The sequence below is a fragment of the Hemitrygon akajei genome, chromosome 9 (assembly GCF_048418815.1).
Source record: "Hemitrygon akajei chromosome 9, sHemAka1.3, whole genome shotgun sequence".
Taxonomy (NCBI): Eukaryota; Metazoa; Chordata; class Chondrichthyes; order Myliobatiformes; family Dasyatidae; genus Hemitrygon; species Hemitrygon akajei.
Window position 1 is genome coordinate 155,087,076 of NC_133132.1, and position 14,427 is coordinate 155,101,502.

At 40.8% G+C, this 14,427-nt stretch overlaps 1 protein-coding gene across 4 annotated transcripts in view; it reads right to left on the reverse strand.

Moving 5' to 3' along the window:
* The window catches only part of LOC140733677 (nuclear receptor coactivator 7-like), a 140,443-nt gene that overhangs the window by 42,735 nt on the left and 83,281 nt on the right, over positions 1-14,427 (reverse strand). For all 4 annotated transcript variants that reach the window (XM_073057352.1, XM_073057351.1, XM_073057350.1 and 1 more), the window contains 4 exons: positions 7,504-7,577; positions 7,234-7,341; positions 7,030-7,134; positions 6,676-6,834 (listed from right to left, as the gene is read on the reverse strand). In XM_073057352.1, coding sequence (XP_072913453.1) covers positions 6,676-6,834; positions 7,030-7,134; positions 7,234-7,341; positions 7,504-7,577 — 446 coding nt within the window. The remainder of the gene's footprint in view (positions 1-6,675; positions 6,835-7,029; positions 7,135-7,233; positions 7,342-7,503; positions 7,578-14,427) is intronic.

Below are 14,427 nucleotides of genomic sequence, written 5' to 3' on the forward strand. Positions count from 1 at the left end.
CTCTGTAGCTGAGTTTCATAGTACTTCAGTTAAAATGTAATGGTCAGTTACAGTTATGCAAGTAAAACAAGATCCCACAATTTGCAATGACACGAATCAGAAGTAAAATGTCTTGTGTGGTAATGGCACAATATGAAGCAGCTTGAAATGAGTCAAACTGAAACTGTTCAATGATGTATTTACTGGTGTAGTGTGCCACAGGAACATGTGGGAGACGATTATTCAAAAACAGAGGTGAAAAATACTGAAGAGGACATATGATTCAAGAAAATGCAGTGAGGTTGTGAATGGTTCTGGAACATAGATGGTGAATAAAGATAGCTGAAGTGAAGATGATGGGTATCCATAGACTTAGTTTCAGCCACAGCTCAGTTGGTAGCAATCATATCTCTCAGTCAAAAAACTTCTGGGCTCAACAATCAAAATTTGGAGTACCCATGATGTTTTCCATCATCAGTGGTGCTGCTGTTCTGATCAGCTAATAAAAGCAAGACCTCTGCCTATCCTCTTGGCTGTTTATAAAAGATCCCACAGACATAATCGTAGAACAAAGAAGTTTTCCCTCTGAAACCCTCAATCAACATTGGTAAGCAAGTTACCTGGTAATGACTACGTTGCTGTTTGAGTGTTTTTTGACATGAATTATCTGCAGCATTTATTATTTTAAAAGTAGTGACTACAGTTCATTATCAATTAAATGGTTTGACATATTCTAAGATTGTGGAAAACAAATGCAAATGGTTCATTTTTCTTTCCATCTTCCACATTTGTTTCAAAACTTCCAAAATTGTTTTTGTCTTTTTATATTTTTTATGCTTACATTTGTTTCTTCAAAGTGACACCTAACTCTATCTTGAGTTGGTGCACTAGTACATCCAGTATAAAGTATCCAGACCAACTGACTTTCTCTATAAAACATTAACGAAAGAATCAACAAAATGTGAAATTCCTCTCTACCACCCCCCCTCACCAAAGTGAAAAGGTACACCTTGTTTCAATCTGTATTTTGAAGAAAAGGGATTATCAACCACCTCAAATAGTATTTTCCACTTCTGAATTTTTAAAATGATAAAATAGTCTTGCAGGCTACTGGTAAGGAATTTGTACCATGCTTAAATTTAGTGATAGCTTCAGAAATCTCATTACAATTTTGCACAAGAAATCCATGTATACATCTCATGTAGAATAGACTGACCTTCAATTGCCACGGGATTAAGACTTTGTGAAATCTGTGTAGTAATAGACAACAGACAGTAGGTGCAGGAGTAGGCCATTTGGCCTTTCTAGCCAGCACCACCATTCACTGTGATTGTGCTGCCTTTATGGCAGTTATTTAGTTTATAATATTTTCGCTTAGTAATTCGTTTGTTAGCATTTTTTAGTTAAAGTTAGGATTGTTTAAGTAAATTCATTTGTCTGTAATATATCGCGGCATGTGATCCGGTTTCGCCGTGTCTTGTGGGAAAATACCGGTTTGGGATAAACGCAAGGGTGGGGGCCAGACATGTGCCAGTTCAGCGCAAGCAGTTTTCTCTCTACGCTGTAAGTCATGAGATAATCAATATGTTGAATTAAAATGTTAACGCTGATTCTGTTAAAAGTAACGACGGTCGACAAGGTTTATGTTTTCGTTAGTTAAAGAGTTGGGATAGTTTGTGTTGAAGTGTATTTAAAGCAGTCAATGGCATAGATAGATTCTGACTGTATGCTGCACTTTAATGTAATGTAGTTATTGTAGTTTTACCTTTGCAAGTATTCACGATGTAAATGTGATATCTAGAAGGAAACAAATACTGTACCAATCTTGTATTGTTTTATCAACAGTTTTCACCATACGTTAATGTGGAAGAGTGAACAGTAAACGGTTAATCTTATTGTGATTCTGTCTTCATTGACAACGGTTTATCTCGACGTTTAACTCGGGTTCCGTTACACCCGAGCGAGAACGTTACAGTGAACATGGCTGATCATACACAATCAGTACCCTGTTCCTGCCCTCTCCCCATATCCCTTGACCCTGCTATCTATAAGAGCTCTGTCTAACTCTCTCTTGAATGCATCCAGAGACTTGGCCTCCACTGCCTTCTGGGGCAGAGCATTCCACATATCCACCACTCTCTGGGTGAAAAAGTTTTTCCGCATCTCTGTTCTAAATGGCCTACCCCTTATTCTTAAACTGTGGCCTCTAGTTCTGAACTCACCTATCAGCGGGAACATGCTTCCTGCCTCCAGTGTGTCCAATCCCTTAATAATCTTATATGTTTCAATCAGATCCCCTCTCATCCTTCTAAATTCCAGTGTATACAAGCCCAGTCGCTCCAATCTTTCAACATATGACAGTCCCGCCATTCCGGGAATTAACCTTGTGAACCTACGCTGCACTCCCTCAATAGCAAGAATGTCCTTCCTCAAATTTGGAGACCAAAACTGCACACAATACTCCAGGTGTGGTCTCACCAGGGCCCTGTACAGCTGCAGAAGGACCTCTTTACTCCTATACTCAATTCCTCTTGTTATAAAAGACAGCATGCCATTAGCTTTCTTCACTGCCTGCTGTACCTGCATGCTTGCTTTCATTGACTGATGTACAAGAACACCTTGATCTTGTTGTACTTCCCCTTTTCTTAACTTGACTCCATTTAGATAGTAATCTGCCTTCCTGTTCTTGCCACCAAAGTGGATAACCTTACATTTATCCACATTAAACTGCATCTGCCATACATTTGCCCACTCACCCAACCTGTCCGTCACCCTGCATTCTCATAACATCCTCCTGACATTTCACACTGCCACCCAGCTTTGTGTCATCAGCAAATTTGCTAATGTTACTTTTAATCCCTTCATCTAAATCATTAATGTAGATTGTAAACAGCTGCGGTCCCAGCACCGAACCTTGCGGTAACTCACTGGTCACAGCCTGCCATTCTGAAAGGGACCCGTTAATCACTGCTCTGTTTCCTGTCAGCCAGCCAATTTTCAATCCATGTCAGTACTCTGCCCCCAATACCATGTGCTCTAATTTTGCCCACTAATCTCCTATGTGGGACTTTATCAAAAGCTTTCTGGAAGTCCAGGTACACTACATCCACTGGCTCTCCCTTGTCCATTTTCATAGTTACATCCTCAAAAAACCAGAAGATTAGTCAAGCATGATTTTCCCTTCATAAATCCATGCTAACTCGGACTGATCCTTCTACTGCTATCCAAATGTGTCATAATTTCCTCTTTTATAATTGACTCCAGCATCTTTCCCACCACTGAAGTCAGGCTAACCAGTCTATAATTCCCTGTTTTCGCTCCCCCTCCTTTCTTGAAAAGTGGGACAACATTAGCCACCCTCCAATCAGCAGGAACTGTTCCTGAATCTATCGAACATTGGGAAATGATTACCAATGCGTCCACGATTTCTAGAGCCACCTCTTTAAGTACCCTGGGATGCAGACCATCAGGTCCCAGGGACTTACCAGCCTTCAGACTCAACAATTTATCCAACACCGTTTCTTGCCTAATATAAATTTCCTTCAGTTCATCCTTTACCCTAGTTCCTTTGGCCACTATTACATCTGGGAGATTGTTTGTGTCTTCCCTAGTGAAGACAGATCCAAAGTACCTGTTCAACTCATCTGCCATTTCCTTGTTCCCCATAATAAATTCACCCGTTTCTGTCTTCAATGGCCCAATTTTGGTCTTAACTATTTTTTTGCTAGTCACATACCTAAAGAAGCTTTTACTATCCTCCTTTATATTCTTGGCTAGTTTACCTTCGTACCTCATTTTTTCTTGGCATACTGCCGTTTTTGTTATCTTCTGTTGCTCTTTAAAAGCTTCCCAGTCCTCCGGTTTCCCGCTCATCTTTGCTATGTTATACTTCTCTTTTATTTTTATACTGTCCTTTACTTCCCTCGTCAGCCACAGCCGCCCCTTACTCCCCTTAGGATCTTACTTCCTCTTTGGAATGAACCGATCCTGCACCTTCTGCATTATTCCCAGAAATACCTGCCATTTTTGTTCCACTGTCTTCCCTGCTAGGGTATTGTTCCATTGAACTTTGGCCAGCTCCTCCCTCATAGCTCCATAGTTCCCTTTGTTCAACTGTAATACTGACACATCCGATTTTCCCTTCTCCTTCTCAAATTGTAGGTTAAAACATATCATATTATGGTCACTACCTCCTAATGGTTCCTTTACCTCGAGGTCCCTGATCAAATCCGGTTCATTGCACAACACTAAATCTAGAATTGCCTTCTCCCTGGTAGGCTCCAGTACAAGCTGTTCTAAGAATCCATCTTGGAGGCACTCCACAAACTCCCTTTCTTGGGGTCCAGTACCATTCTGATTCTCCCAGTCTACCTGCATGTTGAAATCCCCCATGACAACTGTATCATTACCTTTGCGACATGCCAATTTTAACTGTTCATTCAACTTACACCCTACATCCAGACTGCTGTTTGGGGGCCTGTAGATAACTCCCATTCGGGTCTTTCTACCCTTAGAATTTCTCAGTTCTATCCATACTGACTCTACATCCCCAGATTCTATGTCCCCCCTGGCAAGGGACTGAATATCATTCCTCACCAACAGAGCCACCCCCTTTGCCAGTCAGTCTGTCCTTTCGATAAGATGTATATCCTTGAATATTCATTTCCGAGGCCCTGTCCGCTTGAAGTCATGTCTCAGTTATTCCCCCAACACCGTACTTGCCAATTTCCAACTGAGCCTCAAGTTAATCTACTTTATTCCTTATACTTCGTGCATTCATATATAATACTTTTAATTCGGTACTCCCTTCTCCTTTCATATCAATTCCTATTTCACTTGGCCATACTGTATGACCTCTTCTTGAGCTTTCTACTCCATTGATTCTGTGGTCCTTTTTAACTTCTCTTATTTTCACTTTCCCTTTAACTCCATCCTTATATTTCCAGTTCATCCCCTCCCCCCCCCCCCCCCCCCCCACTACTTAGTTTAAACACATCTGTGTTGCAGTGGCAAACCTGTCTGCCAGAATGCTGGTCCCCTACCTATTAAGGTGCAACCCGTCCCTTTTGTACAATTCATCCCAACCCCAAAACAGATCACAGTGGTCGAAGAATGTACATCCTTGTTTCTTGCACCAGTTCCTCAGCCACATATTCAGATCCATTATCTCCCTGTTCCTGCCCTCTTCAGCACAAGGAACTGGAAGCAAACCAGAGATAACCACCCTGGAAGTCCTGCTTTTCAACCTTCTTCCGAGTTCTCTGAAGTCCCGCTGCAGAACGTCCTTCCTCTTCTTCCTGATGTCATTTGTGCCGACTTGCACTACCACTTCCAGCTGTTCACCTTCACCCTTGAGGATTCCCTGCAATCAGTCTGTGATGTCCTGGATCCTAGCACCAGGGAGGCAACACACCATCCTTAAATCTCGCCTGTTGCTGCAGAAACCCCTTTCCGTACCTCTTACTATGGAGTCCCCTACTACCATGGCTCTTCCTGATGTCTGACTCCTCGGCTCTGCTTCTGCACCAATTTTCGGCTCGCAGACCTGTCCACCTCTCAGACTGGCAGTATCTTCTGTCCTGACAGCTTCCAAGAAGGTGAACCTGTTTACGAGAGGTACATCCCCTGGGGTCTCCTGTACTTGAAGCATCCTTTCCTTCCTCATCGTCGCCCCCTTTCTCTCTTCCGGTATCCTCGGTGTAACGACTTCACTGTAGGTCCTGTCCAGAAAACCCTTGTTTTCACGGATAAACCTGAGGTCATCCAGTTCTTTCTTCAGTGCTGCAACATGCTCCTTCAGAAGCTGAATCTGGACCACTTTCCACAGCTGTAGCAGCCGGGGGCACCATCAGTGTCCCTGACCTCCCACATCATGCACGTAGCACACTGAATCAGCTTAGCGGTCATGTCTTCACCCTCTCCAATTGTGCCTGGCGTAGTCTCCTCCCTCAGCCTCCTCGTCGAAGACTTTCGAGCCAAAGACTGGCACTTTTCACACCAGGCACTTCCCTCCATTGTAATTGGTATACAATGGCTACCAATGTTTAAGGAATCTTACATAAGTATCTTCCACTGCACAAATAGAAAGCTTGTAATCTGGAATATCAGAACCATCATGGACAATCCCAACAACAGCACAGCCATTCTGCTTTCATAGCTCAGGAACTTGGAATTCTGACACCAGCATCACCACATACATGGCAAGAAAAAAAGGCCATTTCAAAGAACTAGGCAGTAGGCACAACACCTCCTTAGGGCCACACCAAAAGAGGTAGACTACCTGACAGCCTGCTTTTTAAGCTGCCACCTGCCCCATCTGTGGAAGAGCCTACAACTTCCACTAGCCTCTTTAGCCAAATCAGAAGCCATAAAACAGGAGGGTTTGAGGATGATACGCTTTGTCAAGGGGCTGCCGAGAGAAGACATCAAATCTATTACTGGCAAGATATGTAAAATGTTTTTAGAAAAACAAAAATAAATGCAAGATGATCTTAAAATTCATGGTGCTTTTCAAACCAAAAAAAAAAATCAACACTGAAAGGACTATTAGTACAATTGAAACAAGCATCATGAATTTAGATACACAACTTATCAATACCTCAGTTCCTACCAACAATGTAGGGTAATTTTTTGATAATGTAAGAAGTGAAAATTTGAAATGTTTAGAATTCAAATATATTAAATTGAAGTGGTTACCTCGCCATCTGTTATGTATCTGCAATTCATTTTCAAAAACTTCTCTGTCAGTGGTTCATCATCTTCCGAACCAGATGATGTTACCCTCACAACGGGCTGGGAATGCACAGGTGACGAGAGGAAATTCCTAGCTGTTACTTTTCTTGCAAGATCAGCATCCTGTAAATGTTAGATTGGTCATTTAAGTGTAAGTACAATTATGTAGATAAAACTCAACCAAAAATATTCGAATTGGTAATATTTCATGTTTTCCAGCTGACAGTTTTGTACTACATTTTAAAAATGTTGCTGCAATAATAAGATTTACAAGTAAACTACCTTCAGAACAATCTATTGGATAACAACAATACTTACTGGAAGTTTATCATACTCTGTATCTGATGAGGGTGGAGTCAGAGGGCTTCCACAGTCTGGGGAATTTGCTGCAGCAGAATATGGTGCTTCTGGAACAAACAAGATCTGAAAGCACCAAAGCCACTTTAAATATATGCAAACTCCAAATTTCAGAGTATTATTAAATTAGCACAATTTAACTTTCTGTAATTAGTGAAGCCATACCTGACCAGGAACAACAACACGACTATAAAGTTTGTTCATTTGTACAAGTTCATTTGGAGTAATGTTGAATTTCAAAGCAATGGTGTTAATTGTGTCTTGGGACCCAGCCTATAAAATATTGCAAATAAAATCATCTCTCTCATTCTAATGATCAGCATCTTACATAAGATTATTTATTCCCATTTCTTCTTGGATAGATATAACTGGGTCTAACTTGTCAGCAAAATTTAAGTGTAATTTTACCTTATAAATCAATAACTGAATTCTTACCTCATATTCTATGGTTCCTTTTGGCTTCTTAACAACCATTTTCTTTTCCTTATTCCTGATCATCTGACCATCACCTTTTTAAAAAAAGATCAGATCTCTTAATTTAAACACAAGGTAAATGTATTTTAATATTTAAAATTAATTACATAAAGACATTATGGTTATTCAGAATTTTTTAAATTCTAGAAGGAAAGCTGCACACACTAATTTGAATGATTTCTAAAATTGTTATTTTCTGACAATCAATTTCAATTAGTTTAGATTTGTTATTCCTTTATTTGGAAAATCAAAAGTGAACTTAAAACATCTAGTTACCACTTCATAACAATTGCTACAGGTCCTCCTAGCTAACACTAAACAAATCTAAGCTGGACAGTACTGCTCATAATTCAAGAAGCCTGAGAACTATGTTGGCCAACTTTCAACTCCTACTAACTACTTACAAAATGACAGAAAATAGTTCCAAATCCGGCCTATTCAGTTAAATCAATTCCAGCAGCCACTTTTTAACACATCTGCAATTATTCTCTCAGCTATCCCACTGTATTGTCGGCATGATGAAGCCCCTTCTCTTTCAGTTCATATAACATTTGTCTCCTCAATACCCAGAGTCTAGACTGACATCTACATCATTTATTATATTGATATTTGTCCTCTACTGTGTCTATTGTCTTGTTTATCACTTATTAATTAATTATTGCACTGCCCTGCACTGTTTTGGTGCACTTTATGTAGTCCTGTGTAGGTCTGCACTCTAGTGTAGTTTTTGTGTTGTTTTATGTAGTCTAATGTAGTCTTGAGTTGTCTCACAGTCTAGTGTAGTTTTGTGTTGTTTCATGTAGCACCATGGTTCTGGAGGAACGAAGTTTTGTTTTTACTGTGCACTGTACCAGCAGGTTATGGTCAAAATAACAATAAAAAACAACTTGACTTGACTTGTCTGATTTTGTGAAATTCTCAGCACATTTAAACTTTGTTTCCTAACATACAAGTTAGAAAATTTATGACATTCCACATCTAACCACTCCCTAAAAACCCTTGGTATAACAAGCCACAACATTCTTAAAAACTATTCCCCCACCCACACAATTTTATACTTTATTGATTCAAAACACTTCCCAAAACCCAACAATTCTATTAAAGCTCAACAACAGGAGCTTAACTTTGGGGCTCTCCTCTCCACAACAGTTTCCTGTTTTATCAGCTTTGCCAAAGCACTAGCGTGCATAAAACCACCAAGTTTACAGAATCAGACAATAAAATACCACACACAGTCAACATTCACATTTAAATAACTAACATCTAGAATTTGAACTCAGAAAGACTTTTTTTTACCCAAAGAGGTATGAGATATATGAGGTATATATAACTTTTATATACAAACATAATTCTGTTTACCAAGACCATATTTAAAGTTTGTGTGCCATGTCTCATGAAAGTGTGGCTTATACCTGCTTCACCTGACTGCACCATTACAATCTTAATTCACCGGATTGACTGTACAGCGTCCTCTGGCAAAGCAAGGGTCAGAGGGGTCTGCGTCCTAATCAGCTCCTCATGGTGCTCAGATATGATGCTCTTGCTGGGTTCATACTCAGGCAGCCTGGAATATAAAACGGTGAAGCACCGCCTATACTACTTGCCATGGGAGTTCACTTCAACTATACTGACAGCACTTTACACCCTACTCCAGGTGGACTTGGAACCTGTACTTAATGAGTTGTACTCTGGTCAACAGCTTAAAACGGGATACCCAGAAGACCTATTCACCCCTGCCAGTGATTTCAACCAGGCTAGCTTCAAAAGGGTATTACCAAAATACTACCTGAATGTTTGTCGTCTCACCAAGGACTCGAACACCCTTAACTAGTGCTATACTACCAAAGATGCCTTTTGAGCCATCCTCCAAACATAATTAGGTAACTCAAGCATCATGCTGTGCTCTGCCTCTCTGCATACAAACAGAAGCTGAAACATGAGGATCTAGTTCAGAAAATCCTACAGTGCTAGTCGGAAGAAATGGATGAGCTTCCACGCTACTGATCTGAGTCAGCAGACTGGTCCTTATTCAAAGATTCAGCAGCCAGCTCAGATAACAATGTCGCCATTGTCACGGACTTCATCAGTGTTGGCAAGTGTAGTGCCATACGCATACCAAAGGCAATAATCTAGGCATTCTCAAACTGAAAACTGGGAGATCTAGCTTCCTGGTGAGCTTAACACATTCTATGCATGTCCTGAACAACTGGAATATCACCACCCACACAGATAGCCTTCAATGTACTTGAACCCAAACAACTGGGCCAGATGCTTTCCACAAGTAAAGAGTGAACTCGTAGAAAGCATCTGGCCCGGATGGCATTCCTGGCTGTGTCCTCAGATCTTGTGCAGATCAACTGGCAGAGTAATTATAGACATTTTTAACATCTCTTTGCTTTAATCTGAGGTTCCCACCAACTTTAAGACCATTATCATCCGGGTACTTAAGAAAAACAAGATAAGGTGCCTTAATGACTACCATCCAGTGACTCTGAGACCCACTATCCTGAAGTGCTTCAAAAGACTGCTTATGGCACCTGTTAAATCCAGCCTTCCAGATAACCTCAATCCACTGCAGTTCGCCTAAAGCCAGAACAGGTCTGAGGCAGACACCATCTTTCTGGCCCTACACTAAGCTCTGGAGCGTCTGGGACAATAGACACACCTGTGGTTTACTGGGTGCACCTGTGCCTTCAACGCTGTAAGTCCAAGCAAACTCTTCTCTATACTCTGAGATCTGGGACTCAAAAACTCCCTTTGTAACTGGATCAATGACTTTCTGATCAACAGTCTGCAATCAAGAAGGATGGGCAGCAACCCTTTCACTGCAATTACTGTGAACACTATGGCCCCACAAAGCTGTGTCCTTAGCCTCCTACTCCCTGAATGCTCATGACTGTGTGGCCAGATTCTGTTCTTACTCCATCTACAAGTTTGCAGATGTTACCACCATTGTGGGCTGTATCTCAAATAACAATGAGATGGAGTAAAGGAAGGAAATAGTGACATGGTACAATGACAACATTTCCCTCAGTAACAGCAAAACTAAAGAGCTGGTCATGATCCTGTTTACATCAATTGTGCTGTCTCCTTTGACTCTCACCAATTTTTATTGATGTACCATTGAAAGCATCCTATCCAGATACCTCCCAGCTCTGCACTAAACCACAAGAAATTGTAGAGTTGTGGACTCAGGTCAGCACATCACGAAATGAGCCTCCCTCCTGGAACTCTGACTGTCTCAGTAAAACAGCCAAAGACACAGACACCCCAGACATTCTCTCTTCTTTCCCCCTCCACACTCCCGTCAGAAGATACAAAACCTAAAAGCATGCATCACCAGACTCAAAGGCAGATTCCATCCTGCTGTTGTAAGACAACTGAATCCTAGTACTTTTAGATACGATAGACTCCACTTCTGGAGAGGGACAGGAACAGACATGTTAGGAAATTGGAGTAAGGGGAAATATGAGGCTATCAGGCAGGAACAATATAACCATATAACAATTTCAGCACAGAAACAGGCCATCTTGGCCTTTCTAGTCTGTGCCGAACGCTTACTCTCACCTAATCACACCAACCTGCACTCAGCCCATAACCCTCCAAATCTTTCCTGTCCATATACCTATCTAATTTTACTTTAAATGACAATATCAAAACTGCCTCTACCACTTCTACTGGAAGCTCGTTCCACACAGCTACCACTCTCTGAGTAAAGAAATTCCCCCTCATGTTACCCCTAAACTTTTGCCCCCTACTCGCAACTCATGTCCTCGTTTGAATCTCCCCGACTTTCAATGGAAAAAGCCTATCCACGTCAACTCTAAATATCCCCCTCATAATTTTAAATGCCTCTATCAAGTCCCCTTTCAACTTTCTATGCTCCAAAGAATAAAGACCTAACTTGTTCAACCTTTCTCTGTAACTTAGGTGCTGAAACTCAGGTAACATTCTAGTAAATCTTCTCTGTACTCTCTCTATTTTGTTGACATCTTTCCGATAATTCAGTGACCAGAACTGTACACAATACTCCAAATTTGGCCTTACCAATGCCTTGTACAATTTTAACATTACATTCCAACTCCTATACTCAATGCTCTGATTTATAAAGGCCTGCATACCAAAAGCTTTCTTCACCACCCTATCCAGATGAGATTCCACTTTCAGGGAACTATGCACCATTATTCCTAGATCACTCTGTTCTACTGCATTCTTCAATGCCTTATCATTTACCATGCAAGTCCTATTTTGATTATTCCTACCAAAATGTAGCACCTCACACTTATCAGCATTAAACTCCATCTGCCATCTTTCAGCCCACTCTTCTAACTGGCCTAAATCTCTCTGCAAGCTTTGAAAACCTACTTCATTATCCACAGCGCCACCTATCTTAGTATCACTGCATACTTACTAATCCAATTTACCACCCCATCATCCAGATCATTAATGTATATGACAAACAACATTGGGCCCAGTACAGATCCCAGAGGCACACACTAGTCACCAGCCTCCAACCTGACAAACAGTTATCCACCACTACTCTCTGGCATCTCCCATCCAGCCACTGTTGAATCCATTTTACTACTTCAATATTAATACCTAAAGATTGAACCTTCCTAACTAACCTTCCACGTGGAACCTTGTCAAAGGCCTTACTAAAGTCCATGTCAACTTCCCTAGTAACCTCTTCAAAAAATTCAGTAAGATTTGTCAAACATGACCTTCCATGCACAAATCCATGTTGACTGTTCCTAATCAGACCCTGTCTACCCAGATAATGATATATACCATCTCTAAGAATACTTTCCATTAAGTTACCCACCACTGACGTCAAACTTACAGGCCTATAATTGCTCAGTTTACTCTTAGAACCCTTTTTAAACAATGGAACAACATGAGCAATATGCCAATCCTCCAGCACCATCCCCATTTCTAATGACATTTGAAATATTTCTGTCAGAGCCCCTGCTATTTCTACACCAACTTCCATCAAGGTCCTAGGAAATATCCTGTCAGGACCCAGAGATTTATCCACTTTTATATTCTTTAAAAGCTCCAGTACTTCCTCCTCTTTAATTGTCATTGTTTCCATAACTTCCCTTCTTGTTTCCCTTACCCTACACAGTTCAATATCCTTCTCCTTAGTGAATACCAAAGAAAAGAAATTTTTCAAAATCTCCCCCATCTCTTTTGGCTCCACACATAGCTGTCCACTCTGATTCTCTAAGGGACCAATTTTATCCCTTACTATCCTTTTGCTATTAATATAACTGTAGAAACCCTTTGAATTTATTTTCACCTTACTTGCCAAAGCAACCTCATATCTTCTTTCAGCTTGTCTAATTTCTTTAAGATTCTTTTTACATTCTTTATATTCCTTGAGCACCTTATTTACTCCATGCTGCCTATATATATTGGAGATCTCTCTCTTTTTCTGAACCAAGTTTCCAATATCCCTTGAAAACCATGGCTCTCTCAAACTTTTAACCTTTCCTTTCAACCTAACAGGAACATAAAGATTCTGTACTCTTAAAATTTCACCTTTAAATAACCCCCATTTCTCTATTACATCTTTCCCATAAAACAAATTATCCCAATCCACTCCTTCTAAATCCTTTCCCATCTCCTCAAAGTTAGCCTTTCTCCAATCAAAAATCTCAACCCTGGGTCCAGTCCTATCCTTCTCCATAATTATATTGAAACTAATGGCATTGTGATCACTGGACCCGAAGTGCTCCCCAACACATACCTCCATCACCTGACTTATCTCATTCCCTAACAGGAGATCCAACACTGCCCCTTCTCTAGTTGGTACCACTATGTATTGCTATAAAAAAACTATCCTGCACACATTCTACAAACTCCAAACCATCCATCCCTTTTACAGTATGGGCTTCCCAGTCTATGTGTGGAAAATTAAAATCTCCCACAATCACAGCCCTGGGCTTACTACAAATATCTGCTATCTCCTTATAAATTTGCTCCTCTAATTCTTGCTCCCCATTAGCCGGTCTATAATACATCCCTATAAGTGTTACTACACCTTTCCCATTCCTCAATTCCACCCAAATAGCCTCTTGGAAGCATAAATTGGAAACAGATATTCTGAGGAAAACATAGGGAAGAAATATGGCTAATGTTCAGGGGATATTTGCGTGGCATTCTGCATAGGTACACTCCAATGAGTCAGGGAAAGGATGGTAGGGTACAGGAACTGTGGTGTACAAAGGTTATTGTAAATCTAGTCAAGAAGAAGAACTGTAGAAAGGCTCATAAAACTAGGTAATGATAGAGATCAAGAGGATTATAAAGCTAGCAGGAAGGAGCTTAAGAATGAAATTAGGAGAGCCAGAAGGGGCCATGAGAAGGTTTTGGCGGACAGGATTAGGTAAAACCCAAGTCATTCAACAAGTATGTGAAGAGCAAGAGGATAAGACGTGAGAGAATAGGATCAATCAAGTGTGACGGTTAAAAAGTGTGTAGGGAACTTGAGATAGCAGAGGTACTTAATGAATACTTTACTTCAGTATTCACTACGGAAAAGGACCTTGGCCATTGTAGGGATGACTTACAGCAGACTGAAAAGCTTAAGCATGTAGATATTACAGAACAGGATGTGCTGGAGCTTTTGGAAAGCATCAAGTTGGGTAAGTCACCGGGACTGGACGGGATGTACCCCAAGCTACTGTGGGAGGCGAAAGAGGAGATTGCAGGGCCTTTGGTGATGATCTCTGCATCATCAATGGGGAAAAGAGAGGTTCTGGCAGATTGGAGGGTTGTAGAAGCTGTTGCTTTATTCAAGAAAGGGAGTAGAGATAATCCAGGAAATTATAAACCAGTGAGTCTTACTTCAGTGGTTGGTAAGCTGACAGAGAAGATCCTGAC